Genomic DNA, 24,483 nt, shown 5'->3' with positions numbered 1-24,483 from the left:
TCCCTCCCTGAGAGTCCTCTTTCTCCTGGGGACAGAAAGTGCTTTCACACGTGGCTTTCCTGGGTTTATGCAGTTTGCTGGTGGATTTGCAGTTTGCTGGAGTGGGCATCTCGTCTGCACATCTGGTCGGGGCGCTTTCCAGATTTTCCTCATGACTCAGGATCAGTTTCTGACGGCTAGGCGGGGCAAAGGCTCCTGAATTTTCTGCGAGGCACCTCCCCCCTGTGAGCAGAGCTTGGTACAGCCCAAATAGTTTTCAGGTTAAGAAAAGCCAGAATCTTTGTTCAGCCACACTGACTGAACAGACTTTGTAGGGGTTACCTGGCCCAGAGCAGCAGCAGCAGCAGCAGCGGCAGCGGCAGCAGCGGAGGCTCCCGGGATAACTCAGGTGAACAGGGAGGACATTCGCACACTTAGCCTGCAATTGTATCTGCTGGAGCACTTAGTGTCTAAAAGACCTTAAACTTTATAGGTACACTCCGCTGCTATAATTTTATGGTTTGTCCGGATCGAACGTGTGTGCAGAATAGCAGTTTGGAAACTTCAAAACGAATGGCATTTTAGATGGCCTATTTTGGGGGGGCTGGCGGGTAATTGTGGTTGTCTGGCAGTGAGGTTTTCCGGGTGATATCTGCTCAGGTTTTCTTTTTGTCTTAATCAAAATACCTGGGAAGGAAGGATTAACCTGGGCAGGGCAGGGTGGTGAGAGGGAGCACCCACCTCACCAGGGTTTTATTCTAGTTTTTGCTGACCCACTACTGTGGGCAAATTACTGAAAGGCAGGCACAGTTTTGGAGCCACACTCTGTGCAGAAGGTCTTTAAGCCCTGGAAGTGTGGGGTGGGGGGGTGGCGGGCATGGGCACTGCAGTGTGCCACAGGAGGAAATGGCAGCAGAGTTTGTCCTGTCTGCAGCCGGGGGGGGGGGGGGGGGGGCGGGCGGGGGGGTCCTCTTTTCCTGGTGACAGGTTGATCTTGGCTCCTTCCTGATCACCCCCTGGCCGGCCTGGTTCTGTTCGTCTCTGATCCTTGTGTTGGTTTCAACTTGGATTTGCAACTGGGGCTCTACCTGCACCCCCACCCCAGCCCCACTCCACTGCCACTCGGGTTCTAGGGGCATAGCGGGGCTGCTGGACCGGAGCAGGCTGGGGTGAGAATGGGAAGTTTTAAAAGGACTGGAGCATTGCAATTAAAAATGGGTTCGGAGGATTTGGAGTCTGAAATATGACAGAAAGCACAGAGGCAAATTAAACACATTCTGCCATCCTGTCTCATTTGTTAATCTATGTTGTGAAACTAAGGACATTTTACAGTCGGAAGGAATTTAGAAAAAGCTCCTATGGGGGATGGCTAATTAACTTGCATTCCTCTTGCAGTCTGTGTGTATGTGCGCGCCCGTGCACACTCGCGTGTGCCTGTGTGAATACTTGGGATTTGAATAGCATTCTTTATTTATCCTTAGCGTCCTTAGCCGGTTAGGGAGCCGTCTAAACACTTGCGTAGTCAAGAATAGGTTAAAAAGCAGGCTTTCCGTATCCTTGGGAGTTTTCAGTTACTAAATTAAAAGCAGAAAAAGCCCCTTTGTGACCCCCAAACAGTGTTTCTTTGATTAGCCTTGATTCGAAATCACCTCACCTTTTGACAGCACTTCAAAAACAAAACTTCCAAGTGCATTCTAGTAAGAAGAGGACAACAAGAATTTTCAAAAGCAATATCTTGCAGTCTTGTGATTGCGAGCTCCCCCCTCCCTTTTAAGTGGTAATAAAAACGAGTCAGGAGGTCCGGGTTTTAGTTCCAGCTCTGTCACTAACTATGTAACCTTGGACAAGTCCCTTCACCTTTCCCGTAAAAGCAAGGAATTGGACTGAGTGATCTAAGAGTCTCTCCAGTGTGACATTCTAGAAAAATCGGAATTAGATTCTCACAGGACTGTAAAGTTAGCCTTTATAGGATAGGCTTATTCAGCCAAGGGGGGGCGGGAAGGGTAGTGGGGCAAGTCAGCCAAAAAGGAGGTGCTCAGGGGCCATTTTATATTGGTCTTTCAAATATTTGTGAGTGTTTCTTTCTTTTTTTTTTTCGTCTTTTTGTCTTTCTAGGGCCGAACCCGCGGCATATGGAGGTTCCCAGGCTAGGGGTGGAAACAGAGCCGTAGTCGCTGGACTGCACCACAGCCACAGCCACGCCAGATCCGAGCTGTGTCTGCGACCTAAAACCACAGCTCACGGCAACACCGGATCCTTAACTCACGGAGCGAGGCCAGGGATCGAACCCGTGTCCTCATGGATGCTAGTCGGGTTCGTTAACTGCTGAGCCACGACGGGAACTCCCTGTGAGTGTCTTAATTTAAAGTATGTAATCTCCTCATTTTCCCACTAAGGACAGAAAAGGGATTTAATTTGCTCAAAATGAGCAGAACTACTACTGCCCTACCTTGGTCTTGCCCTTAAACAGTTAAAAATATGTTCATATTCCTATTTTCATTAGCTCTTCCCAATAACACCTTGAGGTGTGTGGAGCAGCATTTTATTCCCATTGCTCTTACGGGGAAAGTGAGATGTTATATACCCTATGTGGTATCTGGGACTTGATCGTGATCTCCCGACTACCTGCGCTCTTTGCATGATTCTGAATTCTGCAACAATGGAATTCAAGCACTTTTTGCACTCTTTTTTTCTTGGAATTTCTTTGAACAGAGTCTTCTCTCTGGGCAGCACAGATGTGTCCTCTATGAAGCTGGATTGGAGGACTTTCGCCGTCCCTTTCAGATCAGAATATCTGACCGGCCATATGTGCCTGGTAGATAGACGTGTGCCCTAAGTGTGACTGTGCCTCTTCTCTCTGTAACTTGTGGGTGCTGAATTTTGATTACTTCCCCACCGAGCCCCATTTCTCCCATCACACCAACCCCAGGAATGAGGATACAGACAACCGACTGTGGTTCACAGTGGCTGCTCCTTCATGCCAGGGCAGAGTGAAGTCTTCTCTATACAGTTTGCTCTGCAAACTCCTAATAGCTTTGACCTCCACTTTTGCCCCAAGTAGAGCACGAGGGGAAAACTGGGGGAAAGGAGCAACCAGCCAGGAACCACCCCTCGGGGCCATGTTCTCTTCTGCTTAAATGCCCTCCCCTTCCCTCGTGTTTACCCCGTCCCTGCAGACCGGATTTCTTCTCTCAGTTCATAATTCTCTTTAAAAATCTGAGGCAGATTTCACTTGGTAGAGCAAAATCTGGTTCCGACTCTAAGACTGACGCACAGGTAAAGAGCACGGGATTTCCCTCTTAAGAGTTTGTCCAGATTCCCAAGCTTTCCAGTCTAGTGAGTAGCAAAAGCTCCCTCTCCTAACTGCAGCCTTGTGTTCGACGTGGCAGGTCCCCTCAACTTCCCCTGGCGACTCCTAACTCCCCACTCTCTGGAGCCACCCCTGCCACTGGCCTAGGTCCACATGGCCCTTTTCCTACGCTTTCACTAGGTGGTGGGTCCCTATTCCAACAGCATGGCTTAAGATCTTTATTTCAATACAAAAGGCATGCTTTTTTCACCTAACCACCCATAACCCTAGCCCCCAGGACACAAGGTCCCTCTCCTAAGATGTGAGCAAGGTCCCTTTGTTAGCTGAAAGCTCTTTTTGGTTGATCCCCAAAGGCCCAGCTTTGATTCTGTTTACCGACTACTTTTCCTATACGTGGTCTTCAACCCCAAGGCCCTCTGGTCTTCACAGCTGGATGCAAGTTGTTGAGGATGAACCCATCTTTCACCTTTCTGGTTTCCAAAAGTTTTCTGAGACTTAACGAATGAACCCTCAGATGTGAAAAGTTTGGGTTCTCCTATCATCATCAGGCCATGGAAATAAAGGACCTTTTCAATATCCACCATGGCCATAAATTCTAGGCAGAACGCCTCAAAGTTAGGTATCGTGTTTGCTTTGGAGGGTTTTCCTCATTTGAGCTAAAAAAAAAAAAAAAAAAAAAAAAAATCCCTTGAAGGAGGCAGTGAGCCAAATCTGGCGTTACACAGATCAGGGTTTGAGTCAGCGCCGCCATTTTCTAGCTGCCCGTTGTCAGAGCGGCCATTTCTGCAGACGCACAATGAAGGGCACAGATAACACCGACCAAACATGGCTGCCGTGAGGACAACGTGAACTGAAGCGTCCACCTCAAACCATACATTGCCACACAAACATGAATCCCCTACGTGAGACATCCAGCCATTCCACCAATATTTCCCAATTCATGGCCGTGCGCCTAGCTCTGTGCCAGGCAGTGAGAGGGCTCGCACTGTGTATTTTGCTTTTTTATGGAGCCCTTTCTACTTATTCAAAATACCTGTACACTCACCATCTCATCCGGGACAGTCACAGTGTAAGGAGCGCAGGATAAATAACCCCACTTCCCTTAGGAGAAAACCGAGGCGCAAAGAAACCAAGGTCACAGCAAACGGAATAGAGTCCTCCCGTGACCTAGTCAGAAATCAAAGTTGAGGACACCTTATTTCTTGTGCGCCCCCGAAGACGGGGGGCCTCACTTAAGAGGTTTAAACTCTCCACACCACCTGTACATTCTGGGTCTGATAAAGTTGACTGGGCTCATTCTGATTTCGAAAAATCAAACCTGATTTTCTTTTCAACTGATGCTCTCTCTGTAGACAGGCCCTCTTTATATAACAGGGTTTCGCTTTGCAGGCTCCCGTCTGCCTCACCATTTGACTGAGTAACGAGAGAGACTGGTGGAGGCAGAGGGCCTTCCCACGAACAGGAAATACTCATTTACCCAAAATGTTCAGGGACTAGGAGGTTCTGGCCAACTAAATATCCCAACTGCCCCTGACGCTACCCCATTTATAGTCCCCAACCTCTGGCAAGCCACCAAACCTTCCAGGAAAAGCAAGAGGCACAGTAGTGTTTGTTATAAATTTGAGCACATGTGAAAATTGGGGTCCATTTGCAAAAGGGTCCAGAAAGGAGCCTGAGCATGCATTGAGATTGGCTCTGATGCTGCTGCTTAATGGAAAACTATTAATGATACCATCTGTGACCTCAAATGCAATGAAATACACTTGAATATTTAAAACTCACGGGCAGACGTCAATCCAATGACTGAAAGCATTTCGGTACTTGCAATGTCCCATAGTCTTCAATATGAAAAACAATTGCCACTAAATAAGGTTATGGAAGAACAGGTTATTTTCAGCTTTTTATTCCTCCGATTCAGAGACAGGGCAAGTTTGTTTACATGTATCGCAGATTGCAAATAATATCGAATTGAATTTTTTATGATTTTCAAATGGGGACACTTCTTTACCAGTAAGGCATTTCAAAGTAATATTGAAGGAACGTGAAATAAGTAGAGCGGTCTGATTAATGTAACACTTTTTATAAAATAGTAAATGCCTCACTATTAATTGCAGACACTCTGACCTTCGCCAGATTTTTTGTTTCAACCCTCATGCAATCATAGCGTATAGACACAGTTATCCTTAAAATGCATTTTTTAAGAAATTTAAAACCTTACATTCAGTAGATTTTATGATGACTCTTTAAAAAAAAATTTATTATAGTCGATTGACAAAGTTCTGTCAACTTCTGCTGTACAGCAAGGTGACCCAGTTATACATTTATATACATTCTTTTTTCACATTATGCTCCATGTGTTCCATCACAAGTGTTAAAATGCATTTTTGAAATAAGTGGTGTCATGTAAATTTTACAAACCCCCTCTTATTTACCATTGACTGTCATGAGAGGATCATTAAAATCATTACAAGTCTCTCTTTGTGAATCAAGCAAAGCATTGAAAACCCTGTTATCACCCCAAAGCTATTTAAAATCAAATTTGCCTTTCAAATTACCCTCATAAAAACCAGTTGCTCGGGGCATGTGATCCTGGAGCGCTCTGCTCTGATAGACATTGCCTAAAGAGCCACTATATTAATTCTCTACTTAGCCATGTGAGATTTTTTTTTTAAAGAAAAGAAAGCAACAGTGTATTGCCACGGGATAAGAATCTATAGTGCACCAAATTAGCGTAATTGAATTTCAGAGTCTGCCCTTTGTCGCGGGCAAATGATTGCACCCTAGACTTTGAAGAAGAAAGACACAATCTTTCTATCTTTCCTTGTCTTTGGAGGCCATCTGCTGAGCTCCGCTTCTTGCATTAGCCTTCCTGGCCAGTAATAAAAATGCAAAGCTCTTTAATGATAAAAGGGAAGGAATTGTGTAAAAGGGCTTGTTAGAAATGAAAGGGGCTGCTTCTCCCCTCCTCAAGCACAAAGTGTGTGGCCTCTTTCAGGGCCACACACTTATTCGCCAACTTATTCTGAATTTAATAAAGCAATTTCCCCCTTTATCTTCGAATTTAGAATTGTTCTCTGCTTGAGCTCCTCCCGGCCAGTGTAAAAAGATCGCCCTTTCAATGATAATGACTCACTTCAACTACCCATCAGAACATTTATTAGCTATTTTTCCAATAAGATTGTTATGGCCCATATTGCCCCATTTGGCAGATGAGGAAAGCGAGGTCCCGAAATGGTTTAGCTGCCTTACCCCGAGCCCCAAACTAACTCGTCGCAGAGCCTGGACCCTTCTTTCCCCCCAGATGGTGACTTTTTCTTTAAAGCTAAACTCGAAGTGCTTGGGTCTGGGAATTAATCGCTGGGATGACGACTGTTTGTCTACTCTCAGGTCATCTTTAAAAGACTTGAGAATGTCTTCCTTCGATGACAAGAGTTTTCTCATTCTAGACATAATTTGACATTATGGGTCCCCCCCTGAAGCTCTTCAAAAACCAGAAGTACCAGGAACTGAAGCAGGAATGCATCAGGGATGGAAGACTTTTCTGCGATCCAACCTTTTTGCCTGAGAACGATTCACTTTTCTACAACCGACTGCTTCCCGGGAAAGTGGTGTGGAAACGCCCCCAGGTAACTTGCTTGTTTCCATGTCTGCATCGCTTTCGTGGTAAGGCTACCTGGTCCACTATTTCGCTCACGCAGCCCACTGCATAAAGAGCAGTTTTGAAGACAACATTAAAATGCAAAGTTTCATGGATCTGTGTTTCTGGCTCTAGCTTGAGGGATCTTGCCTTTCAGTCGAATTGTATCAGATTTGGGCATAGACAAAGTACCAAAAAGGGATATGCCAGGCTTGTTCTCTTTTAGAAGTTCTTTTTAGTAAATACGGCAAGGCTTGCTTCTCTACCGAGTTGCCTATCACAGCAGCCTCGAGATACTCTCAGGCCGGTGCGGCGAAAAACTCCTTAGATGCTGAGCAAAAGACAGCACGAACTCTGCAGGGACAAGGTGGTGTCTTGAGTTGGGGAGGGAGACTTCTTTGTAGTTCATCGCCCGTAGCCTCCCGCAGTTAGTGAAGTGGGAGCCAAGGAGAACTGTAGCTCGTTCACCACCTCTTAGTAGTTACTCTGGTTCTCTGTGGAATATCCGGATACTTGTGCCTCTAAAGCAAATCTCAGAACCCTTTCACAAGCCCTAGGTGGGTGGGAGTCAATGTATGACATAACAGGATCATGGAATCTGGGGAGTAAATGGCACCCTGGCTTCAGCTAAAGGATATGACTGGATATCACCTCCTTCCAAAGTGGGTGGCCCGGTACATAGGCTGCAGAGGACTGTTAGGAATGCAAACTCTTGGGCCTTCACAGGAGCCTGCAGACCTCCTGGTCCTATTTAATGATGTACCTTTTTGTGCCCTCTTATGGAACCGTTTCCGTCAGCAAGCCAGGGTTTGCCCTCTTCACCGAATAAGCTATCACTTTCTACTGGCAAGTTGCACAGCTAAAGGGGGTTCTTAGAAAAGCTGCTTTTGGTTTATGTACATTGCCGCCAGGTGGTGCCAAGATACACTGGTCCCTTCAAGGTTCTTGGTTTCTCTGGGACTCAAAGGACATGGCTCCATGTTTGCCCATAAAGTAGGGCAGCCCCTGAGAATATAAGACTTGAAGAAGTTCTCTCCGTCCGAAGGAAGATTACCCTCGGGCTGAGTGTCTGTGCCTCTGGCAATACAAATCTGGGAAACAGGAGCACTAAATCAGTAAGCAGAGAGGGAAGATTTCCCTTTGGCTAGAAATACATGGAGAAAATAGAAATATGCTGCCTGGGAGCCACTCTCGTGACTGGATGGTGATAATGAGGGGCATCGCTCTTTTTTGACGGTCAGGTAGGAAAGAAGGGAGATCAACAGGGCAGAAGCAGCTGAAAAGAAGGCAGGAAATGGAGGGAGGTTTTCTGCGGGAGAGTGTCTTTTACAAATAGGACAGACTTGGAGTTCCCGTCGTGGCGCACTGGTTAACGAATCTGACTAGGAACCATGAGGTTGCGGGTTCAATCCCTGCCCTTGCTCAGTGGGTTAACGATCCGGCGTTGCCGTGAGCTGTGGGGTAGGTCGCAGATGCGGCTTGGATCTGGCATTGCTGTGGCTGTAGCTGGCGGCTACAGCTCCAATTAGACCCCTGGCCTGGGAATCTCCATATGCCGCGGGAGCGGCCCAAGAAATGGCAAAAAGACAAAAAAATAAAATAAAAATAAACATAGGACAGACTTGAACATATCTATAGGTCAAGAAGGAAACAGTAAAGAAGAAGAGGTTTAAAGGTGCAAAAGAAAGTGAGAATGATGGATGGAGGTGGGGGTGAGGTCCTGGAGGAGGTGGAAGGAGAACTAATGGGCAGTAAAACTACAAGCCAACATGAAGCCGTTCCCCAGATGTGAACCAAGCCAGCGGTGCTTCCTGTGCTGGCTGGTCTTTAACACATCCTCCCTCCTCTGTCTTGGCTCAGTCCTTTGTCCTTTGCCTTCATCTTCCAAATTCTGTGGATTGAGTCCTAGATGGATTCGCAGGGAAGGAAAAAACTTGATAACCATGGCAATAGTCCATCTTGCCTCTGAGGCAAACAATATGCCTTCCGAGGTGAGGGAGGGTCAGAAAGAGACGATAAATGGCCTTGGGTAGGAAAGGAATCAGCATTTAGCATGTGCTTACGATGGGCCCAGATTCTGTGTTTGCAGTTTTCTATACATTTTTTTTTCATTTCATCCTCATTTGCTTGACTTAGCAAGGTAGGTATCTTAAAAAGCACTGCCATCGTGGCTCAGAGGAAAGGAATCTGCCTAGTATCCATGAGGATTCAGGTTCGATCCCTGGCCTCACTCAGTGGGTTAAGGATCTGGCGTTGCCCTGAGCTGCGGTGTAGGTCACAGACACAGCTCTGATCCTGCATTGCTGTGGTTGTGGCATAGGCTGGCAGCTCCAGCTCCAATTTGACTCCTAGCCTGGGAACCTCCACATGCTGCAAGTGCAGCCCTTAAAAAAAAAAAAAAAAAAGCACTTTGATGTAATTCTTTTTTCTTGGTGTGAAAAATAACGGTAGATACTATGTTCACTTTGTGGATGAGGAAACTGTCTCAGAGAGCAGGTAAGAATTTTCCCTGGGTCAGACTGCTAATAAGCTGGGATTTGAATCCAGGTTCAAAGTCACTCCAAAGCCTACACTAGTTTTCACTCTACATGTTGCCATATCAGTGCGGTAGATTCACTTGCTTCTTTTTTTGATAAAATAGGTGGCTTCCTGCCAGTGAGTTCTCACCTTCTTCTTCACTATGTTGATTCTGATGTTAATTGACCCATACTCTCCCTTTTGACAGCCTATTCTGAGCTTTGTCTTTTTTTTTTTTTTCCTGTCGTTTTAGGGCCATACCTGCAACATATGGAAGTTCCCAGGCTAGGGGTCAAATATGAGCTGTAGCTGCCAGTCTACAGCCACAGCAACTCGAGATCTGAGCCACATCTGTGACCTACACTACAGCTCACAACACAAGATCCTTAACCCATTGAGCGAGGCCAGGGATCGAACCTGTGTCTCCATGGATGCTGGTCAGATTCATTTCCACTGAACCACGATGGAAACTCCTTTTTCTTTTTTTTGAGCTTTATCTTAATTAAGCCCAAAGGGAGATTCAGTTGAGAAACATTTATCGAGCACTTACTCTATGCCAGCCTCTGTGCAAGAGACAGACAATGGCTGGGGTGGGATGGGGGACTTCATTCCAGTTGAGGGGATGGATAAGAGTTAACTAATAAATTAATGCGGGAGAGCGGAAATACTATTTTCAGGCATGGAGACAGTTTATCATGCAGGGTTTTGAAGAAGGGGAGATCACAGCGGATCGGAGTGGTTGGAGAGGGGGCCTCTTGCAGGAAGGAGGGGAAACTACAAGGTTCTGGACCACCATCTGAGTCTCCTCAAAAGGCTGGAGATTCCTTACCAGCCATAGTGGAGGCCAAGCCTGTGGTCAAGAACCACATCAAAGTTCTCTGGCCTCCCATCAGGAAAGCCAAGAGACACCCCGAGGCCTCTGTAAATTGGCTCAGGAAGACCAGATGGGTCAGTGGACTCACCCGCCTCATTGGCAAGGCTGAGATCCTGGTTTGCAGGGCAGCTTATAGACATCTTGTGCCTTGGCATGCCACATAGCCTCATATTCCAGCAGGGTTAATTTCTGAAGTCTCTAAAATGGAAGAAGCAAGCTTAACCCAATATTTTCTTTCTTTCTTTTTATTTTTTATTTCTTCCTTCTTTTGGGCCACTCTGCAGAGTTCCCTGGCCAGGGATCAGATGCGAGCCACAGTTGTGACCCATGCCACAGTTGTGGCAGTGCTGGATCCCTAAGCCACGGTGCTGGGCCAGGGATCGAACTTGCATCCCAGAGCTCCAGAGATGCCGCTGATCCCCTTGTGCCACAGGGGGAACGCCAATCTGAAATTTTCTGTGTCTTTCCCCTCCCAGCTGAAAAGCCTGCATATCTGTAAGCAGCAGGATTGAGTTCCCCTTCTTTCCACTTGCCCCTTACCTGATGGGTCCTAAAGAGCCACTTTATTTTTTAATTTTTAAATGTTTTAATAAGGGTATAGTCGATTTACAGTGTGGTGCCAATTTTTCCTATACAGCACAGTGACCCAGTTGTACATATCTGTATGTATATTCTTTTCCTCATTCTATCTTCCATCATGTTCTATCCCAGGAGATTGGATATAGTTCCCTGTGCTGTACCATAGGACCTCAGGGCTTATTCACTCTAAATGCAAGAGTTTGCATCTACCAACCCCAAACTTCCCATCCATCCCACTCCCTCCTGCTCCCTCCGGCAACCACGACTCTGTTCTCCATATCTGTGATCTGTTTCTTTTGTGGAGATAGATTCATTAGTGCCCTAATTTAGATTTCACACTTTTTTTTTCTCCTATCCCTGGACAACCTTTTACATTTATTTTTTATTAGAGTATAGTTGATTTTCAGTGTCGAGTCCACTTCTGCTGTACAGCATAGTGACCCAGTCATACATTTACACACATTCCTTTTCTCATACTATTTTCCAACCATGTTCTACCCCAATAGATTGGATCATGTTCCCTGTGCTGCACAGTAGGACCTCTTTAGAGAGACAGGGATTGTGAGAGGGTGTTCCAGTTGTTCACTGCCAGTTCGTCTGCCCATACCCTCCAGAGGCAAATCCTTCTCCTTAATGCCTCCAGGGGTCCACCGACCGCAGCTCCTGTCTTAGCTTCCTAGGTATACAGATATATTGCCTGAGACATGTATTCTTGGACTTTCCTGTCCTCTTTGGGTCTTCAGCCTGAAAAGTCTTAGTAGAACTAAGAGCTGAGTTATACCGAGTTACAGTGTGATCATAAGACTGCAGGTAGGATTTTTAGGCTGAAATCTAGCCCCCCAGTTCCTACAGAAACCCTCTTCTCCAGTTCGCTCCAGTTACGCTCCCCTCCTGCTCGCCTCTGGCTTTTTTCCTGACTCATACTCGGTACAATAGCGTCTTAGAATCAGACACGTCTCCAATTAATCTCCAATTAAAATGGAGCAAGGCCTCGTGGGGGTTTGCGCAGCCAGCCGTGGGGGACGCAAGGGCACCTGCCCAAGACCTGTCGGCGCTCCTGGTCAAGTTTTGAGTTCAGTCTCCGCTGCCATTGACCTTGTCCTGGTTTTCTACCAGGGAATACCCTCCCTAGAGCGCATTGCACTCACTCAGGTGGAAAGAGGCTGATGAGGCAAAGGTGGTAGGAATGGAAGGAAAAGTTTGAAAGGAGACATTAGAAGCAGAATGCACATGACCCAGTGTTAAATTGCCTATGTGGGAACAACAGAGGAGGAAACATTTCTCTCTTTATGCTAATAGAAATTTCCAGCACCCAGCTGAGTGTGACATGTCTGTAGAATAGCTTTGGCGTAGACTGTTCATGAATTTCTTTTTCTTCCCAGCGATCACCTGAGTAGCCCGAAGTATTTTCCGCTGTTGACACACGATGAGCGTGGAACGGGCACATACTCTTTCCAGCTATCCTCTTTATTTTAGATTCTGAATTGAAAAACCGCTACCAGCTTTATCAAAGTACAATTTCTATACCACGCAGTTCACCTGCTTTAAGCATTCGAAGCCCTGGTTTTTTAATATGTTTACAGACTTGTGCACACATCCCCACAATCCAGTTTGAGAAGAGGTGCATCAGCCCGATGCAATCCCTTGTGCACACTGGCAGTGAGTAAGCACCCGCCCCCGTCCTTCCACTCCCCACCCCAGTCACAGGCAACAACAAATCCACTTTTGGTTTCTCTCTCGATTTGCCTATTCTGGATAGTTCACTTAAAATGGAATCCCAGAAGTTACTCTTTTTACGAGCAAGGTGTTTTCAAGGGTCACCCATGTTGTAGCTTTTATCTGTTCCTTTTTATTGCTGGATGGTATTCCATTGCATGGATATATACAATTTTTCCCAATAAAGCCGTCTGAGATTTATACCTGGAGTCTCCTAGCAGAAGTCGGAAGGTTTAAATAAGATTATGCAGGAGTTCCCATTGCGGCTCAGAGGGTTAAGAACCTGACTACTATCCATGAGGACACAGGTTCGATTCCCGGCCTCGCTTGGTGGATTAAGGAGCAGGTGTTGCCGTGAGCTGTGGTGTAGGTCACAGAGGTGGCTCGGATCTTGAGTTTCCGTGGCTGTGGTGTAGATCACAGATGTGGCTTGGATCTTGAGTTTCTGTGGCTGTGGTGTAGGTTGGCAGCTATAGCTCCAATTCAACCCCTAGCCGAGGAACTCCCATATGCTGCGGGTGCAGCCCTAAAAAGGAAAAAAAAATGATATAGTGATGTGATAGTTTGGAAGTGGAAGTCAGGCTTAAGCTATTATTCTAAGACCCATATTGAGTTCTCCTTGGAAGGCCTAGGAAGGAAGAGGATGTTTTAACCAAGAAGATCTTCATGCAGAAGCAAAACTCCCCAGCGAGTCAAGTGGGCTTCTCCTGCAGCTGCTTCCAACACTGGCCCCTGAGCCTAGGTTCACCTCTACATGTCCCGTCTGGAGGTGGAACAACCGTCTAAGGATAAGATAACAGCTACCTGGACTAGCTGAGGAAGCCCTCGGGTCCTGAATGGCAGCCCTCAGTCTCCTGGGACTACTTAGAGCCCTGGACATAGTCACAACGTAGCTACCGCAGGGTCCATCTCCCTTGTCTCCATCCCCACAGGACGACTGGGCTGCACGTAGCATTTTGAAAGTGCCACCACTCCTCTGGCTGCTGGATTGCTAGGCTGCCTCTCACTTTGTGGTTCTCGAGGTTTACCCGGGACCTCAGTGTTTATTGTCAGCACATTCCACCGGTGTAAAAAAAAACTTGCAAAAGAGGTGGATGCGACCGGTGCAAAGAGAGCCACGTAGAGTGACATGTGCGGGGCCCCAAGGTTTTTACTCGTGTGCCTCCACCTCCTCCCCCGCCCCCCAGAGGTCTCTGGGAAGGAAGATGAGGTGAGGCCAAGGGGAGGGTCTCTCAATGTTCAGCTAAGAGAACACATGTCCCAGAGACGCTCCTTTGCTTGTCGAAGGCTTTGGCTCCGGGATGGGGGTATGCAGAGAGCATTCCAGGGTTTCCTCTTGGTGCTCAACTTCCTCGTTGTGTGTTCCCCTCGAAGAAATTATGTTGCCTTGACGTACAGCCCAGTTCAAGGATCACATCGATTGCCAACACAGCTGGGAACCATTAGGGGTTAAGCAACCTTCCCCACCTCTCAAGCCACCCAAATATATGACTGTGTGACTTGCGAGCCCTCCTCCGACTCCGCTCCCTACCGTTTCAGTAGAGCTGGGGCTGAAAGGTCCCATCTGCGCTCTGCACCTCAGCTTCAGCTTAAAGAAAAATGTCTTGCTTCCTCAGCCCTCCAGGGTACCCAGTTGTCCAAATCTAGGGGGAAATTCAAAAAATAGCCATTGCGTTGTTTTCAAATGTGTCACCCTCAAAGTCCATTTGGCTGATAGATGTGCATTGGCTCATTACCCTTTCCTCTTTACTACCTCCTTAGTGGCTTTCTGGTCTTTCACTTCCTTAAAGAGGTTAAGCAAAAAAGGCAGCTTAATGAAAAAATGTTCTCCCATGTTTTGCATCATGGTGCTGACATACAGAGAGATTGATTCATATTTAGTGGATTAAATTGAGGCGATTAAGGCTCATTGGTGATATTTAGCCTGGACCCAAAAGCTAAGACATAAGTTAAGCCAGTCTTCCAGAACGATGGCGAGCATTTAAGTGAGCATTAAGCAAAGCGGCGCAAAGCCCTGGGAGGGAGGACTGAGAGCCTCGCAATGTTATCCTTGACGTGGTGGCCATTGATCAACCTGAAGGCCGAGGGATGGGCCAGCTGAGGTTTGGAGGTTCCTTCCCTAACTGTATGTGGTTCCAAAGACCCTAAAACTTTAATCCTAATTCTACTAAGTAGCTGGATGAGAGGAGGGGCAAGTAACTGCCCTTCTCCGAGCCTGTTTCCCCATTTGTAAAATAAACAGGTTGACTAAATTGTCTCTAAATGCCTTCCACATTTGACGGTCGCTGGACTGTTAACTTATATTTAAAGAAATCATTGTTAAATGGCCATCCGTCTTGTATAAAGAGTGATGAAGTAAAATTGGGGCATGCGCCAGTTTAGGAGAGGAAATGAAAAATACGGTGGTTTTGTTGCCCGAATGTATATTCGTATATTCTCCCATGATTACGCACAGCTTTGCACACACACACACACACACACACACTATATATAAAATCACATTCAGCTTAGTCGACAGGAGAATAATTGCCAGTTTCTCAATTTGAGTACTGTTTACATGTTCTTTTGCTTATTTATGTGATCCTTTATGTCTTAAATAGAAGTTGACATGCCAAAAGTATTTGCTGAGCCTAGATCCCTGCTGTGAATGAACGCCTTGTAGAAATTCAAGACACTGTAGTGTAACCCCAACCACTAATGACTCTATGTAAAACCAGCAAATAATTTGCCTTAATAATTGAAAAGCACACTTTCCCACATACGGTTGTTCGCTTTATTGTTTTTTCATGCTAGGAAACTATTGTATGCATCATCTACATCCAAGAAATCCCTGTATAATTTTACTTCTTGCTCCAAATAAAATGGTAAAATGGTAACACCTGGCCCAGAAAGGAAAAACTGCATGGAGTTTCATCTTTTTTTTTTTTTTTTTTTTTGCTTTTTAGGGCCACACTCATGGCATGTGGAGGTTACCAGGCTAGGGGTCAAATCGGAGCTAGAGCTGCCGGCCTATGCAACAGGCAAGGCAACTCCGCATCCGACCTGCATCTGTGACCTACACCACAGCTCATGGCAGCTCGGGATCCCGGACCCACTGAGGGAGGCCAGGGATTGAACTCGCATCCTCACGGTTACTAGTCGGATTCATTTCCGCTGAGCCATGATGGGAACTCCTAGTTTCATCTTAAAAAGGGCAAAGAAACAATCAGCAGAGAAGGAATATCGGGATCTGATTCACCTAACACACCTATTTTATGTTTAATAAGTGAAAAAACAGGCAGCTCACAAGTCATTTAAAAAACTAAGTAAGATAGAAGTCTTCTCCTAAGACAAAAAAGCCATGATGAGACACCAGACATGCATCTAAAAAATAAGACCAGAAAATTCAAAGCTGACAACTCACCTAACGCTCTCCTTTTGGCAGAGGGATGACCAATTAATCTTCAGTTTGGACTTGTCCTTGCCCAGAGTGTCTATTCCTTTCCAGAGTTATTTTGGCTTTTAAAGAATATATGGAATGTTTCATTCTGTAGACCAGACCCTTCATCAAGGAGAATTATGTCCATTAAAAAAAAAAAAGAGAGAGAGGTTTGAGAACCAGAAAAACATAGCTGTCTCGATTTAATAATTTTCTAAAGAATATATGTCTAGATTTTCTTTCCATTTGGGACCAGGATTTATTTCTGCTGGGTAAGCAGAATGTCAAGGCACTGGCCAACGGCCTCCTCCACGAAGCTGTCTCTCCATCTCCCCAAGACTTCCGTGGTATTTCCTGCCTTTGAAGTTTGCAAGTGCTGACACCCTGAGGCACAAAACCTGTCTTCAGTTATATGGTGTCACGTATGTGACTATGCCTTCGGCCATGCTTGTCTCTCTATTGGTTATGCCTCCATATCTCTCCCCTGTCCTACTGGCTAACTCTGGTCATTCCTTTTTTTTTTTTTGTCTTTTCTGTCTTTTTAGGGCCTCACCCATGGCATATGGAGGTTCCCAGGCTAGGGGTCTAATCAGAGCTATTGCTGCCGGCCTATGCCAGAGCCACAGCAACACCAGATCCGAGCCACGTCTGTGACCTACACCACAGCTCACAGCAACACCAGATCCTTAACCCACTGAGCGAGGTCAGGGATCGAACCCACGACCTCATGGTTCCTAGTAGGATTCGTTTCTGCTGCGCCACTATGGGAACTCCTGGTTATTCTTTTTCTTAAATTATTTTTTTTATCAAAGGTATAGCGGATTTACAATGTTCTATCAATCTCTGCTGTAAGCAAAGGGATCTAGTCATGCATTTTGTATATATAAATATATATAAATATATATTTATATATATACACACATTCCTTTTCTCATATTATCTTCTTCTGTGTTCTATCACAAGTGATTGGATATAGTTCCCTGTGCTATACAACAGGACCTCATTGCTTATCCATTTTTCTTTTGTCTTTTGTCTTTTTAGGGCTGCATCCACAACATATGGAGGTTCCCAGGCTAGGATCTCGGAGCAACAGCTGCCAGCCTACACCAGAGACACAGCAACGCCAGATCCAAGCCGCATCTGTGACCCACACCACAGCTCACGGCAACGCCGGATCCCTAACCCACTGAGCAAGGCCAGGGATCGAACCCACAACCTCATGGTTCCTAGTCAGATTCCTTTCTGCCATGCCACGACGGGAACTCCTGCTTATCCATTCTAAATGTAATAGCTTGCATCTACTAACTCTGGTCATTCTTAAGGCTTCCATGTGAGAATTTCCCACCCCTACTCCATCTATTCTGTTTACCACCAGGGAAACTTTGGGGATCCTTCCCTTAGGCATTAGTTCTACTTTGAAAATGCCTCTGCCATACCCCCCTTTATACAATGTCGTGATTGTATTATTTTGGGTCTCATTTTCCTACTTGCAATGAGAATGGCACAGCTAATGATATGATGGGGAAAGCCATACACATACGCCCCAAACAATACTGCTCCCTACTCTGTCCAGGTTCCCTCAGAACATGTACTGTGGGAAAAGAGTGTGTGCTGAAGTGCTCCTGTGAGTGGCCCATCACCACCTGCTATTAGTGCTGCTGCCATCTGTATTCATTCAAAGATGTGGGGAAATCTAGTTGCCATGGAGACGGCTGTTGCCTTTGCTTTATGATAGCAAAGGGCCTCACGTGTAAGGTCTCCTAACTCATTTTCCTAGCGAGGGAGAAGCATTAATGTGCACCTCCATCGGGCCTTGTCTTTTAAATGCAACCCCTCTTCCAAGCATAGGCACTTCAGAAAACTCTCATCCCGACAAAGAGGATCAGAATGTGATTGGCTGATCCCTCGTTTTCCTCTTTACAAGCTCCCTGCTGCAGTGGGAACTCTTCTAGGTAGCTATGCCTGTGGGCTCCCACCAGTGCATCTCAGCCTGCCTCCTCGCATCCCCTCCTGCTATTTCTGTGGCTAGATGATCTACTGCTTTGCGTTTTTCCTTGAACTGCCCCACCCCCAACTTTCCCTTTATCCCACCTGTGGACGTCTTGGTCATCCTTCAACCTCTTCTGTGAAGTCTGTCCTGCGAGCTGAGCTCACACTGACTCTTGGGAAACACTTCCGAGACTCTTAGAACCAATTATTGTATCCACAGGACATCTGCGATGATCCCCGTCTGATTGTGGGCAATATCAGCAACCACCAGCTGATCCAAGGGAGACTGGGACACAAGCCAATGGTCTCTGCGTTTTCCTGTTTGGCTGTTCAGGAGTCTCACTGGACAAAGGTATTCCCCCTCCTATGGGACCTCACTCAGTTTCCACCTTCTTTTTTATTAATCCGTTTTATTTTATTTTTATTTTTCATTTGCAAATGTGTGGAATTTCCTGGGCCAGGCATCGAACCCATGCCACAATAGTAACCCAAGCCAAAGCAATGACAAAGCCAGGTCCTTAATCCACCAGGCCACCAGGGAACTCTTCTGTTTCTATCTTCTTATCTTCTTTAGTAACTTTAGGAGAAGTCACCTCATAGCTTTTTTAGATTGCTTAATTCCTGAAGCCAGAAGTATTAACTAGGTGATTTCCTTCCATTTTATTATGAGAATTTTCACAAATACAGGAAGTTGAAAGAATCTTACAGTGAGCACCCATATACTCAGTGAGATCCTACCACTAACATTTTGCTCTATTAGCTTTGTCACACATATTAGTTGACCTTTTGTCACTTGCAGTACCTTGACTCAGTAGCTCCCCATACTTGTGTTCTCTGTACCTACTGGGGTAAAAAGCCAGCAGGGAAGTCACTAACAGATATGCATAAAAGAAAAGATGAGAAAGAAGAAAATAGATCCTTGAAAATGTTCTCATAAATGATTAAAAGTTCAGTGCAATGAACGACTTTTGATGAAGTTAGAACATTTTCTTTAGAAAAACAGTTTTAGAAGACTAACGTGCAATTCTATTTAAAAAGGGGACTTTCCCCAATGTAATTTTATTCAAGGTGTGAATAAAATCTACATACAGTCATAGACTCTGCATGAACTCTCTACAGTAGACCGTTAAAAACAAACCACAGGGGGCCTTGTGTTTTGATTGATTTTGCTTTTTTTTTTTTTTTGCCTATTTGCCATTTCTGGAGCCACTCCCACGGCATATGGAGGTTCCCAGGCTAGGGGTCGAATCGAAGCTGTAGCCACTGGCCTACGCCAGAGCCACAGCAACGCAGGATCCGAGCCATGTAAGCGACCTACACCACAGCTCACAGCAACACCGGATCCTTAACCCACTGAGCAAGGCCAGGGATCGAACCCGCAACCTCCTGGTTCCTAGTTGGATTCGTTAACCACTGAGCCACGACAGGAAGTCCTGATTTTGCTTTTTAAAATGCCTTGTTTATGTGGTTAAACATGCAACCATGATTGTGTGTGTGTAGGCAGTTTCTCATGATTGATTTTGTAGATTATCTATGGGAAATAATTTAACCTGTAACTTGCCACCCCAGTCACCCTGTGTGTCTTCAAGGCAGGCATGGTAATACTATCCTCAACCAAACAGAACTGAAGAAGCAAAAACTGTGGGAAAAAAAGTGCCCTATCAGGGATTTCCTAACCTAGACCCGAGCCAAGTGTATTTGATGTGCTTCCTGTGGCCCCATCGATTTGCCAGAAGTCAACTGTCATCTCAATATCTGAATATGGTCTGGTGAATAACAGTTGATTGATTGACTGTTCTTATACTTACAGACAATTCCCAACCATAAGGAACAGGAATGGGACCCTCGAAAACTAGATAAATATGCTGGGATATTTCACTTCCGTTTCTGGCATTTTGGAGAATGGACTGAGGTGGTGATTGATGACTTGCTGCCCACCATCAATGGAGACCTCGTTTTCTCCTTCTCCACCTCCATGAACGAGTTCTGGAATGCTCTACTGGAAAAAGCTTATGCCAAGTAAGGCGGGGGGTTGGCTAATCGATGGTCCAGGTACATGAAGAAAGGAGGGTGACATTTGCCCTTGAGAGTTCATGTTCTACCAGCTTCACCATGGACTTTAAATTGGATAGAATATCAGTTAGATCCAAGACATGGTTTGGGACCTGGGAATGGCCCTCTGTAATCCCAGATGAGAAAGACATCAGCTGTTCCAATTTCCATTCAAGCCCTACCTGCTCCCAGGTGCCCTTTCCTGCTACTGATCCACAGATCACATGGCATTATGGGTCCAGATTTTCTCCTTGTCTAACGCTTACCTGTAGAAAGAAGTTTCTGTGTGAACTGTCATAGATGAGCATAGCCTATGCTTAGAAATCTGACTGTATTCTCAAAATATCTCTCACTTCATACCTAGAGACAAGCTGGCTGATAAAGGATGAACTGGGCAAGGGCAGTTCTAATTTGGGAGAACGAGATGTCCTTGACCTGGAAGAATAAATTTGCCAAGATAACTTTGCCTCTCTGCTCCCAGGCTGCTCGGCTGTTACGAAGCCCTCGATGGGTTGACCACCACTGATATTATAGTGGACTTTACTGGCACGTTGGCCGAAACTGTTGACATGCAGAAGGGCAGATACACCGAGCTGGTTGAGGAGAAGTACAAGCTGTTTGGAGAGCTGTACAAAACCTTTACCAAAGGAGGTCTGATCTGTTGCTCCATTGAGGTTTGTATTCACCTCGAACACTCTTTGCTCACTTCTGGCAGAGGAGACCACCCCGTTTAGTGGGGAGCATCACCCTTTCCCTGGAGACGATCTAGGACCAGCCATTATGAGACTCGGAGAGCCAACAATAGGCACCGAGCCCTGGCGCAGAGGCTGAGAAACTTTAACCTGTTATCCTTTGTACCAGTCATCCATCTGGGGGCTGCTGCAGCCTCCAAGCTGATGTAAATAACTGCTGCTACATTAGTCCTCCTGCCTCTGCTCCTGGGTGTGGAGGTTATAAATCAGCTCCATCAAATCGTAATTCTCTCCTTATCAATGTACTACTGTGGGTCGTTTGAATTGTTTGAGTTCTTACACTAAATCCTTTATTTCCTTTCCTTGGATTGCTTTTTTTTTCCTTATTTTTTTTTAGGGCCACACCTGCGGCATATGGAAGTTCCCAGGCTAGGGGTCAAATTGGAGCCGCAGCTGCAGTCCTACGCCACAGCCACAGCAATGCCGGATCCGAGCCGTGTCTGTGACCTACGCCACAGCTCATGGCAACGCCAGATCCTTAACGCACTAAGCAAGGCCAGGGACAGCACCCACATCCTCATGGATGCTAGTCAGGATGGTAATCTACTGAGCCACCACGGGAATGCCTCCTTGGCTTGCTTGGTGTCAAGTTAGGCAGCGGGATCAAATTTCCATCAGCATAAGAGAACTAGCTTCAGCCACACTGGGGTGTAGCAATCAAGGAAGAGGAGGAGCCAGACCTTGGGTCTCCTGATTCTTGTGCCCTTACATATCTTTCTTTGTTCTCAGTCACCTAATCAGGAGGAACAAGAAGTTGAAACTGATTGGGGTCTACTGAAGGGCCATACCTACACCATGACTGATATTCGCAAGATCCGTCTGGGAGAAAGACTTGTGGAAGTCTTCAGTACTGAGAAGCTGTACATGGTTCGCCTGAGGAACCCCTTGGGAAGACAGGAATGGAGTGGCCCCTGGAGTGAGATGTGAGCGACCTTCCCCTTTGCTGCATCCACAAAGCCCTATGTGTTCTCTCATCCCCATCCCTCCAGACTGCTAGTGGGCTGTCAATGCTTAGTGACATCTGTGGGTCCTTCTTGGGCATGGGGTCTGTGACTTGGCCAGAGGTGAGACAAAGCCGCCCTAAGACTCCTGCATTCTATTCCTTGGGCATCCTGCTTACTATAGGAAGTCAATGGCAGACATTATGGCTCATTCCTCTGTACGTTTGCCTTTAGTTCTGAAGAGTGGCAGCAACTGACGGCAGCAGACCGCAAGAACCTGGGCCTTGTCATGTCTGATGATGGAGAGTTTTGGTGAGGAGAGTTCTTCTGGGCTCAGGGAGTTGGGGCTTCCACGTGGAACTCCAAGGTGTAGGTATGAGGTACCATCTGCATTTCTTTCCTGTGCTCCTTCCACTCAGGATGAGCCTGGAGGACTTTTGCCGCAACTTCCATGAACTGAGTGTCTGCCGCAACGTGAACAACCCTATTTTTGGCCGCAAGGAGCTGGAATCGGTGGTGGGATGCTGGACTGTGGATGATGATCCCCTGATGAACCGCTCCGGAGGCTGCTATAACAACCGGGATACCTTCCTGCAGAATCCCCAGGTTGGAATCAGGTTCATTCTCTTTGCCTCCAAGTTATCAAGGCAATAGGAAGGCAGGTGTCACCCTGGAGTACTTCTTTGACATCAGTGCAGTTTGCAGCTATTGCATTATAGCCATCAACCGAGATGGGCAGGGAGTGGCTCGATGCTGGTACAGCACAGCAGAATGTCTCTTTGCAGAGACGCTCCTTGGCTCCACTATCAAACCCGAGCCGCCTCCTCCGGCTGCCTCTCTCCTGGGCATGTTGCTGGGTAGGACTCTGTGACACTCTCCGCTTCCTTGTGATGGGCTCACGTTGGAGAGAAAGCAGCTGCTCTCTGATACTTTCTCCACTTTCTCAATTCTTTTTCGTTACTTTGCTGCCCAGTTGCTCTCTTGGATGCACATTTACTATATGTGTCCTCTTTCTCATGCAGGTGATCCTTCTGAACCTCCCTTTATGCCTCCCTTTTCGCATCTAGAATACCAGGTCCTTCTTCCTAGGATTTGAATTGCTACCCTGTCAATGACCCCATTCCATCCATTTCCAAGTACAATGCTATTCCAGGTGACACATCAGAGGTCAAGCCCAGGCGTACCTCAAGCACAAAATCCGAACCTCCAAAGCCTGAACCTATAATACCTTGATGGTTTTATCCCCACATGTGCTGATGAGCCAGCCCACAGGAGACAAGAATAATGACTGTATTGCAGCCTTACATGGGTGTGTCTTTTCTTTCCTCCTTGGCCAGCCATTCTGAAGGATGCTAAGGCTGGTGGGCTGATTTACTTAATTCCTACTTTTCTCTATCCCTTTCGCCTTAATTGTCCCTAAAGAGAAGAGAGCTCCTTTTACCACCTCCCTTCATTTGTAATCTTGGAAATGCTTTAATTATCAAGCACATATAACCACACGGGGGACATGGCCTCTTTGTTTCGCTGTTGAAGTGTCTGCTCAGGATGGACCTATGGGGGCCTTGTGAGCCTATGGCTCTGTATCTGTTTCCTGTTTCTTGCTAGGAGGGAGAGAAAGAGTGAGAAGAGAGCAAGAGAAAGAGAAAAACAAAGAGACACACAGAGAGACAGAGACAGAGAGAGACAGAGACAGAGGCGGGGAGAAAAATCTGATGCCTTATTTCCCAAAGACACCATGATTCTCCACGTGATGTTTGTAAAGTCTGTAGCACAGACCTGCAGCTTCCCTAAAATAGTGATGGCAAAGCATCCATTCGCCAAGGAAATAGATCCAGCCTCTTCCACCAGCCGCCCATCTGGAGTGGCCACAGGAGGCTAGCCTAGGGGGATGTTGCAATATTAGGCTAAGTCAAGCAAGAATGCTTTCTGTTTTTATAGATTCTTAAAGTTTCCTACGTACAGCTTTCCAAAACAGGGGGACAATTAAAAAAAGCCCAAGATCCAGAGTTCCCGTCATGGCTCAGTGGAAATGAATCTGACTAACATCCATGAGGATGTGGGTTTGATCCCTGGCCTCGCTCAGTGGGTCGGGGATCCAGCGTTGCTGTGAGCTGTGGTGTAGATCACAGATGCGGCTCGGATCTGTGGTGTAGGCCGGCAGCTACAGCTTCAATTCGACCCCCTAGTCTGGGAACCTCCATATTCTGTGGGTGCAGCCCTAAAAAGACAAAAGACAAAACAAAACAAAACAAAAAAACCAAAAAAACGAAAAACAACAACCCAAGATCCTACCTAGAATTTATTAAAACAAAGTATACTCTCTTTGGCATCAAAGGCCTAGGCAAGAAGTTGTCTCAACATGTGTTGAATGCCATGGGGAGATGCAAGCATGAGGATAGACCCTCAGTGAGTCAATGAATTATCTGGTCTGGTCAGTGGCAAAGTCCAGAAAATAACCCAAGTCTGTGCTTTGCAAGGTAGCATTTTCTTCCCTGACATTTGAGCTGGCGTATCTGAAATGGAAGTCTAACTAAGCTCCTCGGTGGACTCTTTCCCTTAGTACATCTTCACTGTGCCCGAGGATGGGCACAAGGTCATCATGTCTCTGCAGCAAAAGGACCTGCGTACTTACCGCCGCATGGGAAGACCCGACAATTACATCATCGGCTTTGAGCTCTTCAAGGTAAGAATGGGCCTTTGGAGCCGAGAGAGTGACGGC

General features: G+C 46.3%; 1 protein-coding gene across 3 annotated transcripts in view; it reads left to right on the top strand.

Moving 5' to 3' along the window:
* The first annotated feature begins 290 nt into the window (after positions 1–290).
* CAPN6 (calpain 6) overlaps positions 291–24,483 on the top strand; it is a 29,336-nt gene continuing 5,143 nt past the window's right edge. The window contains exons 1-9 of one of the 3 annotated variants that reach the window (XM_003135318.6): positions 291–388; positions 6,736–6,915; positions 18,240–18,371; positions 19,830–20,038; positions 20,553–20,745; positions 21,553–21,746; positions 21,999–22,076; positions 22,184–22,370; positions 24,325–24,447. In XM_003135318.6, coding sequence (XP_003135366.1) covers positions 6,751–6,915; positions 18,240–18,371; positions 19,830–20,038; positions 20,553–20,745; positions 21,553–21,746; positions 21,999–22,076; positions 22,184–22,370; positions 24,325–24,447 — 1,281 coding nt within the window. In that variant the 5' untranslated portion in view covers positions 291–388; positions 6,736–6,750. Of the gene's footprint in view, positions 473–6,735; positions 6,916–18,239; positions 18,372–19,829; positions 20,039–20,552; positions 20,746–21,552; positions 21,747–21,998; positions 22,077–22,183; positions 23,847–24,324; positions 24,448–24,483 lie in introns of all 3 variants that reach the window. The other 2 variants (XM_021080095.2, XR_014834600.1) reach the window with 2 other exon arrangements.

The sequence above is a fragment of the Sus scrofa genome, chromosome X, assembly GCF_054392235.1.
Source record: "Sus scrofa isolate SSC_HxYL_T2T_F1_AM1 chromosome X, Sscrofa_HxYL_maternal_Yorkshire_Landrace_v2.0, whole genome shotgun sequence".
Lineage (NCBI taxonomy): Eukaryota > Metazoa > Chordata > Mammalia > Artiodactyla > Suidae > Sus > Sus scrofa.
The sequence above is the reverse complement of the archived record's forward strand: the minus strand, read 5'-3'. Positions and strand labels throughout refer to the sequence as shown.